At 43.4% G+C, this 23,423-nt stretch overlaps 1 protein-coding gene across 1 annotated transcript in view; it reads left to right on the top strand.

The window, feature by feature from the left end:
• CDHR3 (cadherin related family member 3) overlaps positions 1-23,423 on the top strand; it is a 34,193-nt gene extending 10,770 nt beyond the window's left edge. The window contains exons 7-19 of the mRNA XM_056847327.1: positions 413-561; positions 3,784-3,973; positions 6,281-6,449; positions 9,054-9,153; positions 9,268-9,366; positions 9,844-10,070; positions 11,911-12,082; positions 13,454-13,698; positions 14,656-14,837; positions 18,150-18,163; positions 18,673-18,704; positions 20,085-20,133; positions 22,995-23,423. Of these exons, the coding sequence (XP_056703305.1) occupies positions 413-561; positions 3,784-3,973; positions 6,281-6,449; positions 9,054-9,153; positions 9,268-9,366; positions 9,844-10,070; positions 11,911-12,082; positions 13,454-13,698; positions 14,656-14,837; positions 18,150-18,163; positions 18,673-18,704; positions 20,085-20,133; positions 22,995-23,374 (2,008 nt within the window). The 3' untranslated portion in view covers positions 23,375-23,423. The remainder of the gene's footprint in view (positions 1-412; positions 562-3,783; positions 3,974-6,280; positions 6,450-9,053; positions 9,154-9,267; positions 9,367-9,843; positions 10,071-11,910; positions 12,083-13,453; positions 13,699-14,655; positions 14,838-18,149; positions 18,164-18,672; positions 18,705-20,084; positions 20,134-22,994) is intronic.

Below are 23,423 nucleotides of genomic sequence, written 5' to 3' on the forward strand. Positions count from 1 at the left end.
ACTGATCCTAGGAATATCTTGCAGCTAGTCAAGTCTAGTGTGGGGAATGTCACAGTGCCAGCTAAGACTATGCACGGTTCCTAAGGGTTTCATAAGATTTGATGTGTTAAATAAACTTGGAGATATGAAGACCTCAGCTGCTAAAAAGGATATTGGGAATAAACTTTTAGGAACCCATAAATTATAGAGAACCATACATTATAATGTAAGCATTAATTTTGCTTTGAGTAAATATGTGGGGAAGCTGCCACATGCATTATAAATTTTTATCAGTTTGAATATCATAACTAGGATGCATGAGGAGAGCAGGAGAAAGAGAAAAAAAACGTAAAGAGCAGATACCATGTGGATACTGATGAAAAAACTTATCTAGATCAGCCACTCACATGTATGGCTATATTTTCCACTGCAGAACAAGAAGAGTTTTCGAGATTAAAGAAGAACAACAGACAGGAACCATTGTTACCACAATAACAGCTGTGGATCCAGACGGCTTTAATAACAGCCTCCGCTACAGGATCACTGCTCCTCAAGGGATTCCTTATTTCTCAATAAATCCAGGTAAGCAATTTAATTACAATAATTCCTGGAAGTTAATGAATGGCAGTGCACACATTTACTGTGCCATCTCCACAGTTTATGTACAGGAGGATATTCTGGTAAGAGTGTTATTTCAGGTATCAGGGCAAGGAGGGTGAGGCATAAAACAAGACTCATAGCAAAGTTCAAAGGCCCACTCTTTGATACACTCAAGATTAAATTTTAAAAAGTAGTGTTTTAAAGAGCACTTGTAGTTATCCTTTCATTTTATCCCTTAGAAGCTCCTTGATCCATTGATCTTGAGCAGCATATATCTAGTGTTTGAGGGATATAAGGACTGAAACATATCTTGCCTCTGACAATGTAGCCTTGGGATCCCTATCGCTTAGTAGAAAAGGCATTATGTCAGACACAGAGGCATTAGATTTGAATGATAAAAGGGGGGAGATATAATGTGATTGAAGTTCTTCGTGAAAGCGTTATTCCAAAAGGGCTTGAGCTAGTGAACTGATAGAGCCAGAAGAGCAAAGACAGGTCCTGTCTGAATATGGTATATTCAAAATTCTGCCCTGCATAACCATAGAGGGGTTAGCATTCAATCTAGCTAAACAAAAGGCTCTAGAACAGTGGTTCCCAACCTTTTTTTGACCAGGGACCACTAGGACTTTTTTGTTTGGTGCAGGGACCCAAGTTATTGTCGAAGGCTTTCACTGTCAGAGTTCATTGGTTCTTGTAGGTTATCCAGGCTGTGTAACCGTGGTCTTGGAATTTTCTTTCCTGACGTTTCGCCAGCAACTGTGGCAGGCATCTTCAGAGTAGTAACACTGAAGGACAGTGTCTCTCAGTGTCAAGGGTGTAGGAAGAGTAATATATAGTCAGAAAGGGGTTGGGTTTGAGCTGAGTATTGTCCTGCAAAGGTAATGTGCTAATCATTGTCCTGTAAGTATCAAGATAATGTGCTAATGAGGGTATGGTATGTTAATATGGAACCATTGTATCCTGAAGTGATCTGTTAATGTGTGTAATCCAAAGCTAATCTGCATGGCTATTGTTGAATGTTGTCCAGTCTTTCAGTGTCTTAGAATAAGACCCTGTGTCCTGTTTGTGTCAGTCCATGTTCAGCCACTGCTGATTTCTCAGGTTGGCCAAGTCTGCAGTATCTTTCATGTTCTTTTATCCTTGTTTGTATGCTGCGTTTTGTGGTCCCGATGTAAACTTCTCCACAGTTGCAAGGTATATGATATACTCCTGCAGAGGTGAGGGGGTCTCTTTTGTCTTTTGCTGAAAGAGACCCCCTCACCTCTGCAGGAGTATATCGTATACCTTGCAACTGTGGAGAAGTTTACATCGGGACCACAAAACGCAGCATACAAACAAGGATAAAAGAACATGAGGACTTGTAGTTATCTTTTTGGGTTGGATCCTCCTAGTCGATGGAAACCACCTGTTAGCAGAACGGATCCACAAGATCCTACCCTACACCCAGAGAGGTGATTCTCAGGAACCTATGATCTGAAAAACAGGGAGGTACCCTAAAATGGCACCCTTACAACCAGCTGGTAAAGCAAAAACATTTCGATTTAAGTTGGATTCAGGTGGCTTTCCAACCTGGATGGCCCAGGATAGCCCAATCTTGTCAAATCTTGGAAGCTAAGTAGGGTTGGCCTTGGTTAGTTCTTGGATGGGAGACCACCAAGAAAGTCCAGAGTTGCTATGCAGAGGCAGGCAATAGCAAACCACCTCTGTTTATCTCTTGCCTTGAAAGCCCAAGGTTGCCATATTTCGGTTGTGACTTGACAGCCTCCAGGGTGGCTTTAGATGAACATTTACTTCAGCTACATTCACCTATTTCTGTACTCATGGTATCTGTTTCTATGTGTACAAGAAGCACATCTAAATGAGGCATTTCTTCTGCTTTTCTACAATATAGATAGGCCTGATTTTTCATAGAGCTGTTGTTCCTATGCATGTTACTGGAAATTATTTCTATGGCTGTGGGTGGTGGGTTGTGTGAAATTTGGTTTTATTTGTATTTCGTCTTCACAGGGAATCATAAAAAATATAGTATAGAGGGAGGCTGGCTGATGGTTTCTGATAGAGAACTCTAAGCACATCATCAAATGGCAATTCCCAGAACGCCATGACAGTTAGTGGCACAACCTGGTATATACTTATAGTGAAGGTTGGTTTATACTCCAAAGAATTCTGCAAGATATAAATATTAATTGCTAGTAAACTGATATCAGCTTGTCAGATAATCAACACCACTGATTGAGAGGCTAAATCTTTTCCTCCATGGCAGATTTTTTGACCTGTTGCAATGCACCTTCATGGTACCTTCATGGTAGTGGAGACTGGGAACCATAACTTTGCTGTTTAACGTCCTGATCTATTACAGCAATATAAAGCACATACCAGACACAGTTTAGACCGACAATGCAGTGGTTAGGATTGATCTCGAACAGTGCAAACCTAAGAATGTCTGTTCAGAAGTTCCATTTTATTCAATGGGGCTTACTCCCAAGAACATGTTCTTTATTTATTGAAAACATTTGTATGCTGCTTTTCCACCCAAATGAGGTCTCTAAGGAGGTGTACATCAATACATTAAAACATTTCAACATTAAAACAGCATTTCAAATACAGTATATATAAAATAAACAAATCAATAGAACACAAACACACATAGCACTATCAGGGAGGAAAATCAATAACAGTTATTGAGGGGTACGTCAAATACACTAAGAAGTATCCCCCTGGTGGTGGAAGATTATAATAGAGTGAGACAGACGAATCTCCCTAGGGAGGGTTTTCCCAAGTTTTTGCGCCACGACTGAGCAGGTCCTTTCTCAGGTTGCCACCCCTCTAGTCTCAGATGGTGGGAGCACCCAAAGCAATGCCTCTGAAGATGAATGGAGAGCTTGAGTAGATTCATATAGGAGACGTTAGTCCTTCAGATGTGCTGGCCCAAGCCATATAGAGCTTTACAGGTCAATACCAGCACCCTGAATTGAGCCAAAAAGCAAAGGGCATAACAACACATTCTAACAAAAAACCTTTTGCTCTTTGGCATCTATAAACACATTACATTTAAAATATTACTTGGACTCAGCTAAAGTAGGAAGATTAAATGATCTTGCTGTTAACTTTGCAGGCAGTGATTATTTTCAACCATTAGATGGCTACAGACACACACTGCTCACCACTTTACAGGCTTCCTTCCTTCAATTTCTGTCTTTGTAGACAATGGTGTTATTCAAGTGGCCAGAAGAATAGATCGAGATACTCCACCATTAATCCAACATCCCAATATTTCTTTGGAAATTCTCGTTGAGGATAGTCCTATCAATGGACAAAGTAACAGCACTACAATTGTGATAACCATTCAAGACATTAATGACCACCCGCCGGAATGCCAGAGATATATTTTCAGGTATGAATATCTTTCTGCTGTATCTAATTCCTTGTAGGATAGTTACTTCTGCACTGGTTATGGCCATTGTATTTTCCTCACCGGAAAGTAGCTGGGGTATGGCATTATTAATCAGTATAAAACAAATTACCTGCCAAACCAGGGATGAATTATTCATTTGTCATTAAGACACACAGTTAGTACTATGAGAAAAATTAGAAGGTTTTAAAATACATTAACAGGTTTAAAACAAATCTTTGTTGACAGAAAGGTTTCTTTCAGTGGATTGGGACTTCTTCTCTGCCCCCACTGAAGCCCCAACTGACCCCCGAAATGCTGTTCCTGGGGGAGGAGCTTCCCAGGAGCAGCATGAGGGCAAAGTCAGAGGTCTGCAGCAGGAAGGGGAAATCAGCAAAAATCATGTCCATTCTGTTAACAGAAATTTTCTGTGGAAACAGTACAACATTGTTGTATTTTAATAATTATGTGGTTAATCAAAGTCATAAATCTTAAACTTACTTTAAATCAATGCACTCTTCAACTACGTTTGCCAGTCGACTGGAAAAGAAAACAGCCATTTCTTTTTCCATTTTGATTTTTGGTTCACTGTTGCCAGGGAAGAATGAAAGAAAGAAGGTTTCTTCTCCTGATGCCTCTTTCTTAAGGTTGCTAGCCTCCAGGTGGGGCCTGGAGATCTCCCAGAATTACAACTGATTTCCATATAGAGATCAGTTCGCTTGGAGAAAATGGCTCCTTTGGAGGGTAGAGTCTGTTGTGCCCCACTCCTCCTCAAACCCCACCCCCACCCCCAAATGGTCAGGAATTTCCCAACCTGGAGTTGGCAAACCTACTCTCTCCTAGAAATTTATATATATTTTACAAGTTTTTATCATGTTTTCTATCTTGAGGGCTGGTGAGGACTTGCAAAAATAAAGTAAAAATATATTTTATTACTCAGTTAAAATACCCCAAATTCCCTACGCTTTTCACCAAGAGGCTTCTTCAAAGGAATCTGTTAGTCTCATAGCGATTCTCCAAAAAGAGTATAAGATCAGAAGTCACAAAATGCCTGAGGCGTGCTGCTGAAGATAGTGTATCAGTGGGACAGGCAGGCAGTGGAGAGGAAAAGCTGTATCCTCCACTGTGCATCCTGACTGACATCTATCACTTCAATCACTTTCTTGAGTGATTCTCTGAGCCTGTGTTTTAACATTTCTGCCATGGATTCACTGACTGGTCTTGAAATTAATCTCTGCCTTAGCATTTCCCATCTGGAAAATGGGCAAATGTCTTATAGATGCTTAATTTATTGAACTTATGATGCATAGCTGTGACTTGACCTACAGACTGTGGCTTGGCTCTCTTTCTTGAGTTATCTGCTTTGCATTTAGATTATTGCTTGCTTTCTGATGGGTTTAGTTGTGGTGTGGATTTTAGACTTGATGCAAATACCTAATAGAATGCATGGATGGTATTCCAGGATCACAGAGAAGACTTAAATACATGGAGGTGCAATAAACCTTAGAGCATTTTCAGATGTGTCACACTCTGGCCTTTGGTGTGCCAGGCCATGGTAGGCCATGCTCAGAGGCCATTATTTTTTATTTCAAGATTTGACAATTATATCACTATCTCTTCAATCTTTGTTGTTTATCAGTCAAGCCCACAATTCTTGGGTTTTTTTTTCTTTGTTGCTGCTCTGTCTGCAGAGTCCTGGAGCTGGCTATGGACTCCTCAAGAGCAAGGATTAACACAATTACCAGTGGCTGGGGTCTGCCCTCCAGTGCAGCATCAAGGTCACATCACAGTCTGGGTTTTCCTAGGTCCAGACTCACAACACCACATTGGCCATGCAAACTGCTGGTGGCACCACTTTGCCTAGAGTTTAAATTCCCAAAGAGGAAGAAGCCCCACCTGTTCGGGGCTTCATCTAGCTACAGCTTGATTGAGACCCAATCCTGCAAAGAATTTAAGGTGCCCAAGCATTGATCTGGTTTGGTGGCAGAAAACCCAGGCTTCCAGTCTGACACTTGGATACCATAGAAAGCGAGAAAGAAAGCATTTTGCATGTGATTTAAGCACCTCTTTCTCTGTATGGACAGTGCCATTAGTGGTGACCCTGAGGTCTGCTCACAGTTTTCATGGCAAGATCACAGGAGGATCTATGAGTCTGGCTGGAGTCAGAGGCACTGACTTCCTTTTCCCAAGAGATCATGCCCTGGGGAACATTGCTGACTTTCAGTCTGTTAAATGCTTTGATCACTATCATACAAATGCAAAGTATCAGCTTGGAACACTCATTAGAGCTCATTTCTTCCTTTTAAACAGAGAACAATTTGAAGAAACGATCAGCACAGGAACAGTAATTGTGGACTTGAAAAATAAATGCTGGGACCGTGATGCTGTGGCACCCAACAACCAGTTTAACTTCACTGGACTGTCCGGAGTTGGAAGCCATAAATTTGCACAGAACCCACCTGGCTCTGGAAGAATCGCGGTCAGTTGTATGTTATTTCCATGATTTATTTATTTTTTGTCCAAAGAAGCAAGTTTCCAAATGTAGTAAAACAATTCTTTTAGATTCTAGATTTTAGATACTTTCATATCACATTAAAAATGCCATATCTACTGGCAAAACGCAGAGAGAGATCAGCTTCACTGCAGAAAGGTACTTCCAGTAGGAACCAAATTATGTGGTTTGGATCCTATGAATAAGTTCCATGTCAAGCCTCTGTTGCAGAGTGCATTTCCTCTTCTGCTAAAACTTCCATTTTTGCAAGGGCCTTTTGAAAAACATTGATCTTGTACAAACAGAAGTTTTAGTGGAAGAGGAAGCATGCTCTGTGGCAGAGGGCTGCTTTTACACCCGTGATTTTCCACATTTCAGCCACCCAGTTCCTGAGGGGGGTTTTTTTGTTCATGTTTGTACATCATGTCATCTCCTGTTCTACACAGGCCATTAATACTTCGTTCTATCCACAAAAAACTCTGCTTTCTCTTAAACCTATGAAAAAATGGTGTTTCCCTGCCAGGATGCTATCAAGACAAGTTGTTTCTTATGTCTGAAAGGAAAACAGTATAATTGCAGAATTGCAGCAATTAATAGCATGTACCAAAAGAAAGCATTGTATAGAACAGGGGTCTGCAAACTGCGGCTCCCGAGCCGTATGCAGCTCTTTGGCCTGTTGAGTGCGGCTCTCCGAACTTGGTTCGGAGCCCCGCTCTTGCACCCGCTCGCGCCGGCAGCCGGGCTGCAGAGCCGGCGCGCCTGAGAGAGAGAGCGGGCGCGCTGTCTCTCCCCCCCCCCCCGCTGTGGAGAATGGCCGGGTCCCCCTTTCCCTTGCCCTCAATGGTTGGGAGGCTAAAGCCTCCCCTCCCCTCTAGCCGTGCGATTGCTGGGCGAGTGGCTCAGTGGTTCCTGCCCCCCCGCCTATCAGCTGTTGGGCAGGGCGGGCTTCCTTTGGTAGACCTGGCCTCCGGCTGAGTCCCATTGGGAGGCCATGTCTACCCACTGGCTTTCTTGGCGGTAGACCTGGACTCCGAGGAGGGGAAAAAGTCCCCCTTCAGAGGCCAGGTCTACCAATTGGCTTCTATGGGCCTCCGGAGGCCAGGTCTACTGCCAAGAAAGCCAATGGGTAGACCTGGCCTCCCAATGGGACTCAGCTGGAGGCCAGGTCTACCAATATGCTTTTATGGTGGTAGACCAGGCCTCCAGGCGAGGATTCCGGATGGGGAGGGGGAAATGGCAGGGACTTACAATTTAATTATCAATATATAAGATCACTGTTAAGTATGATATCAAGTTTTATTCAGTGTACCTTTTGTTTAATTAAGACTTAAAACTTTAATTAAAGTTTATTAAGTTAATAAACAGTGTACCTACCTATATAGTTTAAGTTTAAGAAATTTGGCTCTCAAAAGAATTCTCAGTTGTTGTACTGTTGATATTTGGCTCTTTTGACTAATGAGTTTGCTGACCCCTGGTATAGAACAGTGGTGGTGAACCTATGGCACGCGCACCAGAGGGGGCACTCAGAGCCCTCTCTGTGGGCACCCGCGCCGTCACCCCAGCACAGAGTTCGCCTGAGTTCGGCGCTGCGCGGAGGGGACGGCTTGCCTCGGGCACCGGCTGCTGGAGCAAGGGAAGGAAGGGAGCTGCTGCTGCTACTGCACTCCGAAGGCGTGAGGCGGAGAAGCCAGCACAGGAGCGCAGTGCAGCCGTCTCCGGGCCAGACGCGGCACCTTCTCCTTCTCGGCCCAGAGTTGGAAGAGCGGCTTCTTGTTCTCCCGATCAGCGGCTCCTGGGGGCCGATGAAGCTGGGACTGTGAGCGGAGGAGGACAGCACGGCTGTTGTTCCTCCCGGCACCGGCTGCAGGGTTTGGGGCATTTTCGGGGGGAGGCCGATCCTGGCGCATCCAGCAGGACCTGTTGTTGCGGCTCCTGTCATGGGCAGAGTAGGGGGGCGATCCCCCCCTGTCTGGTTCCTTCTCCGGGAGCGGGCCGAGCCAGCGCGGTAAGTTCGCTTCCTTCTTTTCTGCTCGCCGCGTGTGCTGCTCACTCCCAAAACGGACGTCGAGAGCCAGGGAAACTTTCCTCCAAACTTTGCGATTTCCAGCTGAGGGCTTGGGAAAGGCCCTTGTTAATTGGGGCGGGGCGCTAAAAACCCCCTGGCTTCCCTATCCTCCTCCCCTCCTCCCGATTTTGTTCCAGTCTCTTCCGAGGAGACTTGGGGGGGGTGAGGGATGAAAACTGGCAAACTTCCCCCTGCTTTCCAGCTGAGCCAGGTTCTCTATTGCCCCCAGCAGTGAGGGCCAGTTGTTTTTTCTAAACTAAAACCTCTGTATTCAGGTTAAATTGCCCTCGGTCTCTAAAAGGTTCGCCATCACTGGTATAGAAGCTATAAAATACAGTGCAAAGGCTGCAATCCTGTGTATACTTACTATGAAATTAAGTCCCATGGAACCAAGTGGGATTTACTTCTGAGTAAATCAATCAAAATTATTTTTTAAAATATGAAAAGTTGACTGTAAGCAACTGAAAGACCTTTTTTGTGTGGAAGAACCTCACACTAAAAACAAAATTATATGTGTTTTAATGCAGCTGGTGGGAAATGTGGATCTTGAGAATGGAACTGGTGGAGCAGAGAAGGACTATATTCTGAACATTGTGGTGCAAGATATTGTTTGGCCTTTCTATCGTAGCAAGTATCCCTTTTAATCTTTTCTATATTTTTTTGGGGAAGAACAGATATCTTTAAAATAGGATGTGCAGCAATGTTTCCCACTTACATTTGTCTTAATTGCTATATTTACAGATAATATCTACATTTTTGTTAGAATACTCCCTGTCAATGAATTTGAACCAGTCTTCAGTAGCCCTTCATATGTATTCAATGTATCGGAAATAATCGCAGGTATGTAATATCCATGCTGAGAAAGTGCATTCTGAGAAAGCAGTCCTAAACAGATCTATCTACAGAGTGCTGGACTGGAGAAACCTGGGTTCATATCCCCCTCATCTAGGTGATGTCCAGGGCTAGAGCCTGCTGCAGCCTGTGTAGCTCCTATTAAGACCGTTCTGGTCCTTGAAATTAATTCACCTGGACACCCCTGATCTGGAACATGTTTTAATGCTGCCCTTCCTTTAAGGCGTTCAGAGAAGCATATGTAGTTCTTCTCTCTTCACCATTTTATCCTCATAACAACCCTGTGAGATAAGCTAGGATGAGAGAGAATGATTGGTTTGGGTCATCCAGCAAGTTCGCAGATGCTAGTCCAGACCTCTAACCACCGCACAACACTGGTCTGTAAGATATCCTGTGGAGTCTTTGATGATATGCTTATATTTTAGAATGTGTATCAAGCCTTTTTCAAACGCTGCTTAATTTTAGTGAACTCCGGAATTGGAAAAGTAACTGCAACAGACAAAGATGTACCCTCTACTGGAATATCATATTCAATTGTGGCTGGAGGAGGCACCCTAGACTACTCAGAAATATTCTGGATCGATCCTGAGGAGGGCACTATAAAAATTGTTGCTCCATTAGATTATGAAACGAATATGAGTTACCTTCTCACTGTGCAGGCTTCTGATGGGGGCAGTATAAGCACTGTACCGGTGAGTAAAAGCCAATCCTAATGCAAACATGCCTACTATTATAGTAACATTTTTCTTCCCAGTTTTTTATAATAATCATTTCAAGAGAAGATTTTGCCACAAAGTGCTGATCCTGGGCTGTGCTTTAAGGCAATGAAGGAATCTGTACTAGAAATGGCAGTTTGTTCAGGGATGGGTTAACCATTATTGGAAGCACTGCAGAGTTCAGGTTAAGTCATCAACCCTGTATGCTTGCTGAGAAGAAGCATGTTGAACATAGGAAGCTGAATCAGACCATTGGTCCATCAAAGTCAGTATTGCCTACTCAGACAGGCAGCGGATCTCCAGTGTCTTATGTTTTGTACCAAACATTTTTTCATGACTGACTACCTGATCCTTTTCACTGAAGAAGCCAAGGATTGAACCCAGGACCTTCTGCAAGCCAAGCAGACGGTCTACCTCCAAGACACAGCCTGGTCTTCTCCCCTCATTCCCTGCAATCAGCTCCTTATGCTGAGAACTTCCTTCATCTATGAGAAATAGCTCTAAGGTTCCCTGAAGGACCAGAGTCCTCATGAGGTGCAGCTGCTGGAGGAGAGCTGACAGTTTTGGAGTAGCCCAGTGTTTATTAGCTGCTTTTCAAATGCTTGGCCAGCTAACATGATTGGCTCCATTTTGTCTAAAGACAAACCCCTCTCCATTCCCCCTTGCCAGGCACCGTGGCCTGGATCAAAGCCGAGTGGACCCTAAAGCACAGCCAGCCCTGGTGAATTCACTGGGTTCAGCTTGCTCCAGGGTGGTTTTAACATCCTGGTCTGCTTGGCATGCAAGGAGAAGAGCTCAAGGAATTGAATTTGTGTTTACAGTAGCTTTTGAGAGAGGGTTCCGTCTAAGAAGCAGTGGCATGGCTGGAGCTTCTGCTGCTAGCTGGCCTTTTGTTCTGAGGGTACACATAGCCTTCTCCATTTTTAAATGGTTGGAACAGAAAGACTTCAGTAATAAAAGTAATGCTATTTTTAAACCTATCTGGCTTTAAAATCTGGCACCAGACAGTCACTGATGGAAGTTGTATTTTATTACTCGTGAATACCTTTTGCAATTTAGAATATTCCAACTTTTTACATTCTAATTTCATTTTATAGTACATAATTTTTAGAGTTTAGACTGCAATTCCATGCCCTTGGAATGTCTCATCTTCTTACCTATATCCAGATTATGGGAGTAATCTAGATAATATTAACGTTATTTTGCTCCTAGTGTGTGTGTGTGTGTAAAGTGCTGTCAGGTCAGAGCTGACTTATGCTGACCCCAGCCTGGGGTTTTCAAGGCAAGTGAGAAGCATTGGTTTGCCATTGCCTTCCTCTGCAGAGTCTTCCTTGGTGGTCTCCCTTCCAAGTACTGATCCTGCTTAGCTTCCAAGATCAGGCTATACCATGCCAAATTCCCTCACTCCTAGCACAGAAGGCTGACAAGAAGACATTCTGGTCATTGGGGGGGAAAGGCAGTCATGTCTTCACAAGAGTTTTTAACATGTTAGACCCTTGGTAGGATTGGAAAACTGATTGGAGATATGTGGTTGGAGTTTAAGGAGGAAAAATCCGGCATGAGCCCAGGTGTCTTTCTGCATAAATGTGTTACAACAGAATGGCTAATTAGCCTGTTTTGTAAAACTGGTTCCTTTGTACTTTAAAAAAATTGTTTAAAAGATCTTAAACTTTCCACTCCCAAAATCTAAAGACACAAATAGGATTTGGTGGAACAACTTTTTTTTTTCTCAACTAAGAGAAAGAAGCTCAATGCCTGCCATTGAGTAGAAAGTGCAACCTTCTGGTTTAATGAATCATTTTAACCCATCTTTCAGGTAACAGTGAATGTTCTTGAAGCAAATGACGAAAAACCAGTTTGCTCATCCAATTCACATTTCCTGGAGATCCCAGTGGGCCTGGCTTCTGGCACCAACATCAATGGTCTCTATATATCATGTGTCGATCGGGATTCAAGTCCCAGATCTTTCCGTTACTTTATTAATGCAGGTACTTTGCTTTTGGATTCTTAACATTCACTGTCATGGTGCACAACAGAAGCTGTTGGGTGCAGAAAGTCTTGTAGGCGGTTGTTTGACTTTCATAAAGCAGCTATATAACAAAAGCATTCCTGTGTTGAAAGTTATAACAGTAAGCTTTCTTTAAAAATAGCTTGACTTATCATTACTGACCTTCCCTTACATGTATGGCTGCAAAGGTGGGCAGGTTCCATGGTGTGCTATCCACTCACGTAAGACTGCAGCAAGGCCCAGAGTCCTGGGTCATGGAGTTGTCACCATCCATATGATACGTAGGAATTCTGTCCATCTACTGGTGCTCGCATGTAGTAATCTAAAGGTCTGCTTCATGTATTTTCCCTTGGGTGGGCTTGTAAGGTAAGAAGGGGCTTCACGTCATAGTTCTCTTTAAGGATTGTTCCCCTCATTATGCAGTGGTGAGTTTTCCTACCAGCTGCACATGTAGGAAGGCGTTGCATCCAACTCCTGGCTCCCTGCCTAGTACATAAATATTTTGTGTGTGAATTTAAAATATTTTAAATGTAATGTAAAAATGTAAGGTGCAAATTTAAAGTATGTAACAGCTTAAGTCATAGGGTCGCCATGAGTCAGAAGCAACTTGACATCACTTAACACACACACAACAGCTTAAGTATTGGAATAACAAATGGTCACACTATCCTCTGCATTTATTATTTGTTGCATTTGTTTTAGAATCACAGATTTTGAACCATGGGTTAGATCCATCGGAGTGCTTCCATGGACAGAAGGGTTTCTGTCTGCAGACAATGATTTTCTCACCTCGCCTTACAGCTCCATATATTCCCCCAGATTTGTTCCTGGGAGCTGCAGTGGAAGGAGGAAGGTGAAAAGCCTCTCCACCGCAGACACTCCAGTGGATCCAGACTGCTATGTTTAATCATCTGGGCTCTTTTGTTGACTGCATATTTTAGTCAATTGTTAACAGTAGCCATGCAATAAATAAAACATTATAGACAAAGTTAAATTACTGGGGACAGTATAAATATCAGTCGTGCAATCATCATAGAATGTCTGAAATCACCACATCATAAGCATACAGTCCAAACCTAAACAGAGTTATACCTTTCTAAACCCAGTGGGTTTTAGGATTTGCACTATAATTTAATCTGGCCACCTGAATCTGTCATGTACCAAATATAAAAGACAGATACTTTATTCGTATGCAGGCAGTATTTGTCAATGGAGGAAAATGTATGCAATAATCCCCATGGAAACTGATGATGTCATGAATCTATCCATGCAGTTGTTTTTCTTTAAACTGTGTTCCTGTGTGTCCTATTGACTCTGAGTTTTCTATGTGTCCTGTTGACTCCACTATTAGGTAATGTGAACAACCATTTCACTTTTTCGCCAAGCGCTGGCTCTGGTACCTCGCGGCTGATTCTTCTGACCCCATTTGACTATGAAGGAGGCCTGGACAGAATCTGGGAATATAGGCTGGAAGTCTTCATAACAGATGATAATTTATTATCAGTGGCTGACAGATCTACTGCCCGTGTGCAAACGGGTACAGTGAAATTAACCATCAAAGTCATTCCTGATCCAACCACTGTGGTCCCAACAACAGTAAGTCTGCTAGAAAATGGAACATTGAATGTGGACTGATGTTAGTTTATTTATGCACTTTATTTATACCCTGCCTTTCTCACTGAAACATAAGAGTACATAGCCAGAAGGAAGAAAATATCTAAGAATAGCAATCTGAGAAGCAGAACAGACAAGAGTAAAGGATACAGAGTGATCTCACCTATCCAACTTCCGAGCTCTACTGCCCCTTTTACAGCACTTGTATACAGGGCCAGCCCAAGGTTTTTTGGTGCCCTAGGCAAAGTATGACTTTGGCACCCCCCCACAATTCAGCAGAAAGAAATTTGCAGAGTCTCGAATGAATGTTTTATTTACTGGGCATTCAAAACAAACAATGTAAAAATAAAAAACAATTAAGCTCTTCAAATGTCCTGAATGTTCCACCATGACAGCTACAGAAGATAGGGAGATTCTAGACCCCCCAGTTAATGCCAAGCTTCCCCTTCAAGCCAGTAGAGCAGACTTGTCTTGACCTTTTTGTGCCCCACAAACTCTGATGCCCTAGGCAGTCACCTAGGTTTAGCTAGAAGTTGGCCCAGCCCTACTGGTTTACTTGGCACAAAGAGATGTTGTACTGCCTGTCACTTCCAAGAAGAACAGTGAGTCATCTCAGTTTAAGCCCTGGTTAAAGCAATTAAATCTGATAAATTCAAATGCCATAATTTTTAGTGCCATTGCTTACAATTTTGTCTTCTCTGTATCCATGTGTGTGTATGTATATTAACAATAATGACTGATTTGCCAAGATGATACAAGACTCCTTTTCGTTTTTGCTGCAGCAGACTAACATGGCTGTCCCTCAGGAATTAAAAACAACTGGAATTTTTAAAAAGCAATAAAATAGAACTGAAACATGATTGCAGCACTAATCATTCATTATCAGCACATTTCATGCTTGATCATTAAGAAGCTTCTTTTTTAATTTTATTTTCCAAGCCAGGAGTTACCCTTGTGACCAGTAGAGAAAATGTCTATTTTGTTTCGGCTTGGTATGTGCCCTTCATCATTTCTCTGAGCAGTCTGCTCCTCCTTGGACTTCTCGGCTATCTAACCTTCTTGCTGGCAAAATACATCCGTACCCACTGCCAGCCAAAGCCCAAAGAAGACAAAAAGCCACTGTAAGTAATGTGAAAGAAACAATACAGCTTGCATTGTTTCCTGTCCTAAACCAACACGGGTGGTTGCATCCACGTGATTCACTTGTTCTGTAGTACTCCCATTAAGGTTTTGTGGAAGTTTGAGCAATCAGGGTGTAGTTTTCAGGCACTTCCTCCCCCCCCTTAATCCTGCTGGGGGGAGGGTCTGACTAGCCACTACGCCGGTGTATCTCGCAGATATGCCAGCATAAGTAGAATCTGCACCAGTGCAGCACCACGGCACTTCTATGCAACTCCTGCCTGCCAGCTAGGGTTGCCAACCTCCAGGTGGTGGCTGGAGATCTCCCGCTATTACAACTGATCTCCCACTGATAGATATCAGTTCCCATTGAGAAAATGGCCGCTTTGGCAATTGTACTCTATGGCAGTGGTCAGCAAACCGCGGCTCCCAAGCCGCATGCGGCTCTTTGGTCCATTGAGTGCAGCTCCCCGTCTCCCCACCCCCCCGTCCATTGGCTGATGTGGCTCCTCTGCATCCCCGCACCCAGCCAGGCAGAGGCGCCGCGCTCCCGCCGGGCTCCAGCGCACCCCAAGTGGGAGGAGCCAGCAGGCGAGCAGGAGGCGGCGCCCCCCTCCCCCGGCCTCCCCTCCTCTCTCTCTCTCTCTCTCTCCAGCGGGGAGGGATCAGAGGCGGCGGGGAGAGGCGGCGGCCGGCCGCCCAGGCTGCTGCTGCAAGGATGGGGGAAGAGGCAGGCTCCGCCTCGCGCTGGGCTGTCTCGAGGCTGGCGGGGCTCCGCCTGCCCAGCTGTTAGGCAGGGTGCGCCAGGCTGTTTCCCTGACCCGCCTCCTGCTTCCCCGGCTGCCCGCGCCTCTTTCCCGGCCGGCTGTTCCGCTGGGAGCCCGCCCCCCTCCCTCAGCTCCCCTCGTTGTCTGCGAGGGGTAGAAGAGTCGTCGGAGTCATCGGTTTGTCATCCCGCGTTGGCCGGTAAGTCTGCCAACTCGGGACAAAATCCTCATCCCTGGCTGAGCATGGGTGGACATTTGGCTGACCGGGGGTGTGGAGAGATAGCAGAGCCAGCTTCTTGGGAGGGGCCGTGGCTCAGGGGTCGGCGCGGACAGGCGAGACCTTCGCCCTGCCAGGGAATGGGAGGTTTTGCCTTGGATTTGCCACTCAGTTGCACATTTTCCCCATCCAGATTCTCAAAACTCTGCATGGGGGTTATTGGCCATTTGTGAATGGGATGTTTTGCCTTGGATTTGCCATTCAGATGCACATTTTCCCCATCCAGATTCTCAAAACTCTGCATGGGGGGTTATTGGCCATTTATGAATGGGAGGTTTTGCCTTGGATTTGCCACTCAGATGCACAACTCAACAATAAGCCCCCCTGCAGAGTTTTGAGAATGCAGATGGGGAAAATGTACAGTGTTTGTCAGTCATTGTCATGATTTAATTTTATGGATACCTTACTTACTTTTTTCCCTCCTCAGGGCATGTCTACCCACTGGTTTTCTTGTCGGTAGACCTGGACTCCGAGGAGGGGAAAAAGTCCCCCTTCAGAGGCCAGGTCTACCAAATGGTTTCTACGGGCCTCCGGAGGCCAGGTCTACTGCCAAGAAAGCCAATGGGTAGACCTGGCCTCCCAATGGGACTCAGCCAGAGGCCAGGTCTACCAATAGGCTTTTATGGCGGTAGACCAGGCCTCCAGACGAGGACTCCGGACGGGGAGGGGGAAATGGCAGGGACTTACAATTTAATTTTTATCAATAAATAAGATCACTATTAAGTATGATATCAAGTTTTATTCAATGTACCTATAGTTTAATTAAGACTTAAAACTTTAATTAAAATTTATTAAGTTAATAAACAGTATACCTACCTATATAGTTTAAGTTTAAGAAATTTGGCTCTCAAAAGAAATCTCAATCATTGTACTGTTGATCCCTCAGAAGTTAGAGGACAGAGGGGAAATGTGGCAGTTGTATTAACAATGTTTGATCAGCCCAATTTCAGACAGAACTCTGAATTATGATGGTTCTGCTTATATTATTCCTAGCATATCAGGGACCTGAGCAATCCGAGGCTCTCTGACTCTGAGGGGACCCAGGGACCCACCCTCTGTGCCCATGCACCAAAGCAATAATACATGTTGAACCTAAAAGGCAAAGCCTGGCCCTATAACAGCCCACTTCCTGACCATCAGCTGGGATGCAGCCTGGATTGGGGGGGGGGGGGCAAAGAGATGTGTAACAGCTGGGATGTGGTAGCCGCAGCATCAACTTCCTACAGAAATGCTCATCTCCCATGGGAGTTTGAGAAGGGCATAACCCCCAAAGGGGTTGGTCCCAGGATGAGCCAGGCCCTTCCTAAGGCAAAGGGAAATCGGCCAGAGAGAGTATGCTGGCTGTTGCTCCTTAGGCTGACAGGAGCAGGATCAGGAGAGAGGCGAAGAAACCTTCTTCCTTTTCAATCTGAGGCTTGTGGAGGGGGTGCACAGTGCCCCCTACTGGCAAGGATCTGCCAGACTTAGGCAGGTCTTCTACATAGCAGTCACACCTTATGGCTGGAGATCTGGGGAAATGTGATATTCCCCCAAAAGAAATGCTTCCTGGAAAGGCTCCTGTGCACCAAAGAGGCAATAAAAGCAAGCATTTTGCTGCATCATAGAGCAATAGAGCAATTGTCTAGAAAATGCTAGTCTCTAAAACTGGTGGAAAAATGAGTAGGCATGAGATAAGAGAGGAGTCCCGTGGCACAGAGTGGTAAGCTGCAGTACTGCAGTCAAAAGCTCTGTTCATGACCTCAGTTCGATCTTGACAGAAGTTGTTTTCAGGTAGCCGGCTCAAGGTTGACTCAGCCTTCCATCCTTCCAAGGTCGGTCAAATGAGTACCCAGCTTGCTGGGGGTAAAGCGAAGATGACTGGGGAAGGCACTGGCAAACCACCCCGCAAACAAAGTCTGCCTTGGAAACGTCGGGATGTGACGTCACCCAGTGGGTCAGGAATGACCCAGTGCTTGCACAGGGGACCTTTACCTTTATGAGATAAGAACAGGAATATTTTAATCTTGAGTGTGACGTTCTTGCCAGAGAATAAAAACATGGTGAAAATTTACATCACAGTGTGTGGGAGCACACTTCTTTCACTTTTCCAGTGGTGCCAGATTGTACTGTTCTGGTTCTCCCTGCCAGATGTTGAGCATAAATGGGCGTCACTCCTCCAAATTTTGGACTCATGAATCATTATTGACATACTCTTCATTAAAGAATGATAACCTTACATTGCCAAGTGATTGGTGAAAAATATTAATATCTTCTTTTTTACTATTTAACAGGATAAAAACACCAGGTATGTGTCTGTTTTCCCTGCTTTCCTTATCCCATGGAATTATTCCACTGTTTAGTCAAAGAATTTTTTTTTAGATTTTATATTTTTTCAGATGCAAGCCATTCGTTCTAAAGTTCCACTGAAGTCAAAGCGATTGGATAGAACTGGGCTGGACTGCAGCTTACATCAGGATAAAATATAATTCTGGCAGGAGCCGGTAGTATACAGCAGTGCCCTTGTAATGCACATACCCACTATATCACTAAAATTCAGTTTAGTTTTTTGTTAAAAGTCAACCCAACGCCTATGGATACCACCTGAATTTATTAGCAAGTAGCATTTAATGCATACCTCAAACTAGTATTTATTGCTCACCTCAAACTAGCTTCCCTAATACCTCTTGATTGAAAAACAGATTCCTTTCAGAACCCCTGAATTCAGCAATTTCTTTTAGAGTCACTAATCATACACAGAGTATCTGGAATATATTTAGGAAAAATAAATTTGTTCTGTGTATTTTTTCCCTGTAGAAAAGAAGAAAGTTAAGAAAGAAGAAGTTTGGGTAAGTATTCTGTAAAATAAAAATGGGGGGGAATGTTGTTGATAGTTGGTTCAGGAAATCGGACTGGTTTTTCATTAGATTCTGGTCTTCTTTGCTGTGGAGAGTGATGGGAAAGACAAAAACATGTATACTTCTGTCTGCCATTATGCTGGTTAAAGACACAGGAGACTGTTCATGAAAAAAATATGCCAATATACCATAAGCTCTCCATGAAGGATGCGTAACAACTCAGTGGGACTCACTCCATGGCTCACAGAGCCACATTCACGGTCATTTATCCCCAACCATGAAAAGAGACACAGTCACTGTGTGCGTTGCCTACCACCCTCACAGGTTCAATAATCTTACATATATATATAGAACCGAACATTTGCAGAAAAGCCCATATGGCATGTGAGAGCCATATGTGGCTCATGAGCCACAGAGTAAGTAGCGCTGCTCTCACTTTTGTTATGGAGAAAAAAATTAAAGAAGGGTTTTTTTTTTCATTCCAGTGATTTGCATAGGTTGCCCAAGCCAAGAGTTCCATAGTAAAGAGTTTCACACCAAGAATTTACTTTCATTCCTTTCTTTTACCTGGATGCTGTCTGGAGAGCTTATTGGCCCTCCCTGGCTCTTTTTCTTTTCCCTTCCTGCTTTTCCCTTTACCATTTGCAGCTAAGCATAGATACTCAGATCTAAAATCACATCAGCTGACAGCGCACACACCAGCTTGTCCTTTCTTTGTGCATTATGCAGACTTCTGAGTGGCTGAGAAGCTAGACTCAAGTCCAGTAGCGCCTGAAAGCCCAGCAAGATGTCCACGATGTTAGTTTTTTGAGAGTCAAAGCTCCTTTTGTCTGACAAAGGCCGTTAATGCATGGCCGGTTTGTCCAGCAATTCTCCCGTGAATGTTCTGAATCTGCCCAATTTGCTTTGTTTCATGAAGCCCCAAATTATCTTCTTGCTCTAATGTGCATGGAAGTTCAATCAGATTATTCCTGCCATAAAGCAGGAATGCTTGGTTTCAAATATTAAAATCTTGATGTTTTCCTTTTAATTTATAACAATACATAAATTCTCTGATCTCATTGCTGTCATGGATGGGCCCTTCCTGATTATACACTAGGAGCAACTTACAGCCCAATGTTATCCATGCTTACTCAGAAGTTTAAGTACCACAGGGGGTAGTCGCACTTACTTTCTACCAAATCTTTGGTTTAGAATGTCAAACATGTTTAATCTTCCCTTGAGCATTCCCTTAAGCTTCTGTGGCTTTGTAGCCAATCTTAATTAAACTTGCACTGCTATAATGCAACATAGGTCAACATTTCCAAGTGACTGCACCTCACCCCTAATTTAACAGGCAGGCTCAAATTCACATTTTCTTTCCCTCCTTAGGAGATGACCAACGTAAATGCTGTTTTTGATGGGGAAGCAAGAGATCCAGGTATTATCACTAACAATGAAAAGAATGGGGTTTTTTTGTCTTGGAAGAAAAGAGCTTATGTGTAATTGTAGTGAGATATTTACATTTCTAAGGCACATGTCAGTGGCAGCCTTTTCAAGCAACAGGAAAGCCACGCTGTAATAATAGCAAGAACCAAAGTAATGGTACATATTTGCCTCAATCCACCCATTGATTTGAACATAAGAAAAGCTCTGCTGGATCAGACCAGTTGTCCATCTAGTTCAGCATTTTGTTTCACACAGTGGCCAACCAGTTGCCCTGGAGGGCCAACAGGGCATAGATGCCAAGGCTTTCCCTTGATGTTGTCTCCCTGTGAGTGAACGAATTAATGAATTTATTTGTGGTCAAAGACCAATAGATCCATACTGTATGTAATAACCAACCCACAACATAATATCATATATAATAAAATATAAAAACCTATCAAATAGAGCAGATTACAGCATGGTAGTTTAACTATAAACTTTCTTACACATAAAACAATCATCAGGATCATCTGCTATCAGTAGACCAAGCTCGTCATTACCTACATCTGTAGTTTTTATCCTACTTTGAACTTTAATCGCCACAACACAGTATTTACTTGTCTTGTAATTAAAAGTTTCATCTGTCAATAATTTTTCAGGTCTATATTTATTAGAACGGCCAGGTAAATTAACTAATAATGGGGATATAATAGCGAGTTGAAGCTGATTATATATAGGACATTGAAAGAAAACGTGCTCCCTAGTCTCAGCTTCTCCAGGTTCACATGGACAAATCCTTGCCTCAAACAGAATCTTAATGTATTTACCTTCAATTATGGCAGACTGTAGTACTGCACATTTACCTGGAGTAAAAGATCTGCATAAATTGTTTACATTTAATCCGTGAGGTATGAGGGTGGCACCAATATATATCTGGGTTTTTTTAAGACGGGAAGCCAGGTGTCCTTTCTATATCATATTGCCATTCAGTGTCCTCTACCCTTTGTCTTACTATTTGTTTTATGTGATCTTTATCCAGTTTCAATAGGTCCTGTGGGCAAAAGCCTGATCTCTCTAAATCATGTCGGACTGCTGTCTCCCATTTAGATTTATAGTGGTCTTGTTCAATCAGCGGTAAAAGACCTTGCTGGTATTGCTTTACTTTAAACCATTGACAGCAAGACAACAGCCGAATCCTTGCCCCCTTCCTAATCATGCCCATCTCAAGGCAAGTCATAGAGTTGGAAACGCAAGAGGGAACCTGTAGGATAGCATGCAAAAACTTAAGATTGTACTTTCTCTAGCAGTGCTAAACCTGCTGTTGAAGTTCCTACGTAAGTTCCATATATAAGCAGAGACAGAATTTTTGCTTGGAATAACTTTAAAGCTGCTGGAACGTAGAAACCTCCCCTCGGGCAGAAAAATTTAATTATAGCATGCGCAGATGTCTCTGCACGTTTCGCCACAGAATTACAGTGGGCGAGATTGGACCCCAATGCCTGTAGGACAACCCCCAGATATTTGCAGCTATTTACTCGTTCAATACTATCGCCGTTCATTTTCCAATTTCGAATTTTTGGACGTTTCCCGAAAGCCGTTATTTTAGTCTTGCTATAGTTAATTTTTAGGTGTTGTTTATCACTGAATTCTGCAAATCTATTTAGTGCTCGTTTCACTCTCGCAGGCATTCTAGATATCACAACCGTGTCGTCTGCATAAAGCAGCTGCCCTCCAGTGCTGGTAGTCAGAGGTTTGCTGCCTCTGTATGCGGAAGTTTCCTTTAGTTGTCTTAGCTAGTAGCCAATGACTAACCTCTCCTCTATTAATCTGTTTTATAATCTCCCCCTTTAAAGCCATCTATATACTTGTGACCATCACTATGTCCACTGGCAGTGAATTCTTCAATTTAGTTACTCATTTGGTAAAGAAGTACTTCCTTTTTGTCTTTCCTGAATCTTTTGTCCATCAACGTGATTAGGTACTCCTCAGTTCTAGTATTATGGGAGAGGGGAAATAGTTCTTTTTCTCCACTTTCTCTACTGTATGTATAATTTTATAAACTTGTATCATGAACCCGTTTGTCACCTTTTTACCCACTCAGTAAGGACCTTTGTATATGTAGATTAGCTTGTGCACACAAGCTCTACACTGGCCAAAGAACCACCTTTTGCCTGCCTAGTTTGGCAACAGATGTCACAGCATGCAAATAAGACATTCAATTGCAGCTCCACCATGGTGCATTAGTCTCCACAGGTGTATCTTTGCATGTGTACCTGGCCAATGCAATCTGTGCATCTACAACTATTGTTGCCCTCACATGCTATGTTAGTCAGGCCCCTAGGCTTTGGTGTATGAGATCATCTCTGGATATCAGGGCCAATATAACTATAGCTGCTTCCAAATGAATGTTTTCTCTGCCTATGATTCCAAAATGGAGTGCTGCTTTAGGCAGCAACCACAGGATGCCATCCTGTAATTATCAACTTTCTAGGTTTTCCCCATTCATCACACAATCTTTTCATAAACCTGCTTTACAGTGGTTTTTTTTCCAGAAAGAATGGTGTTCAAGCACATTGGCACATTGCCATATTCTGGCTAAGCTTGGTTAGGCAGCAGAAATAGACATGTCTGAGATAACACTGATAATCCTTGGCTAATACTGTACTCTCAGACTGAAATATTCTTTATGACTCTAGAACACTTCTTGTCGCAAGTCAAGAATAAGTGTGACTGGAGGGTCTTAGGTTATTCCAGCAGGTAGCTAGAGCACGCCAACTATTTTTTCTCATGCTTTGCTGTTAACCATACAAAAGACAGATGTACCTCTTCTTCTGTGAAAAGCGATAGTAGCTGAATTGTTGGTTTCTTCCACAGTCACTGGCCACTTGTATGAATTTAATTCAAAGTCTGGCGCTCGCAGATGGAAAAACACAAACGTGCCTCCTGAATCTGAAGCAAAGGATCCAGCGGCAAGGGTAACAACTTCTAGAACAATCCCTGGTCAAGGGAATCAAAGCAGAAAGGAAGCTGAAACTGGTGTCAGAAAGCAGGGAAGAGAAGACAACATGGCATCAGCACCCCAGGAACAGAAGACTGAGATTTCTGACGAAGGTAATGGCCAAAAATTACAGGTGCCAAAAGAAGAATCTTGGGTGAATGGGTCAGCAGTCCACCCAAGCAGATCATCCGTTCCCCCACACAGGTCACCCATCCCCTCTCCCAAAATATATCCTAAATATCAAAATCAATCTTAAAACAGGAAGCTCTTTTTGTCTAGAATCCAGAAAACCCTTTGCTGCTATT

This window comes from Euleptes europaea, chromosome 3, assembly GCF_029931775.1.
Source record: "Euleptes europaea isolate rEulEur1 chromosome 3, rEulEur1.hap1, whole genome shotgun sequence".
Taxonomy (NCBI): Eukaryota; Metazoa; Chordata; class Lepidosauria; order Squamata; family Sphaerodactylidae; genus Euleptes; species Euleptes europaea.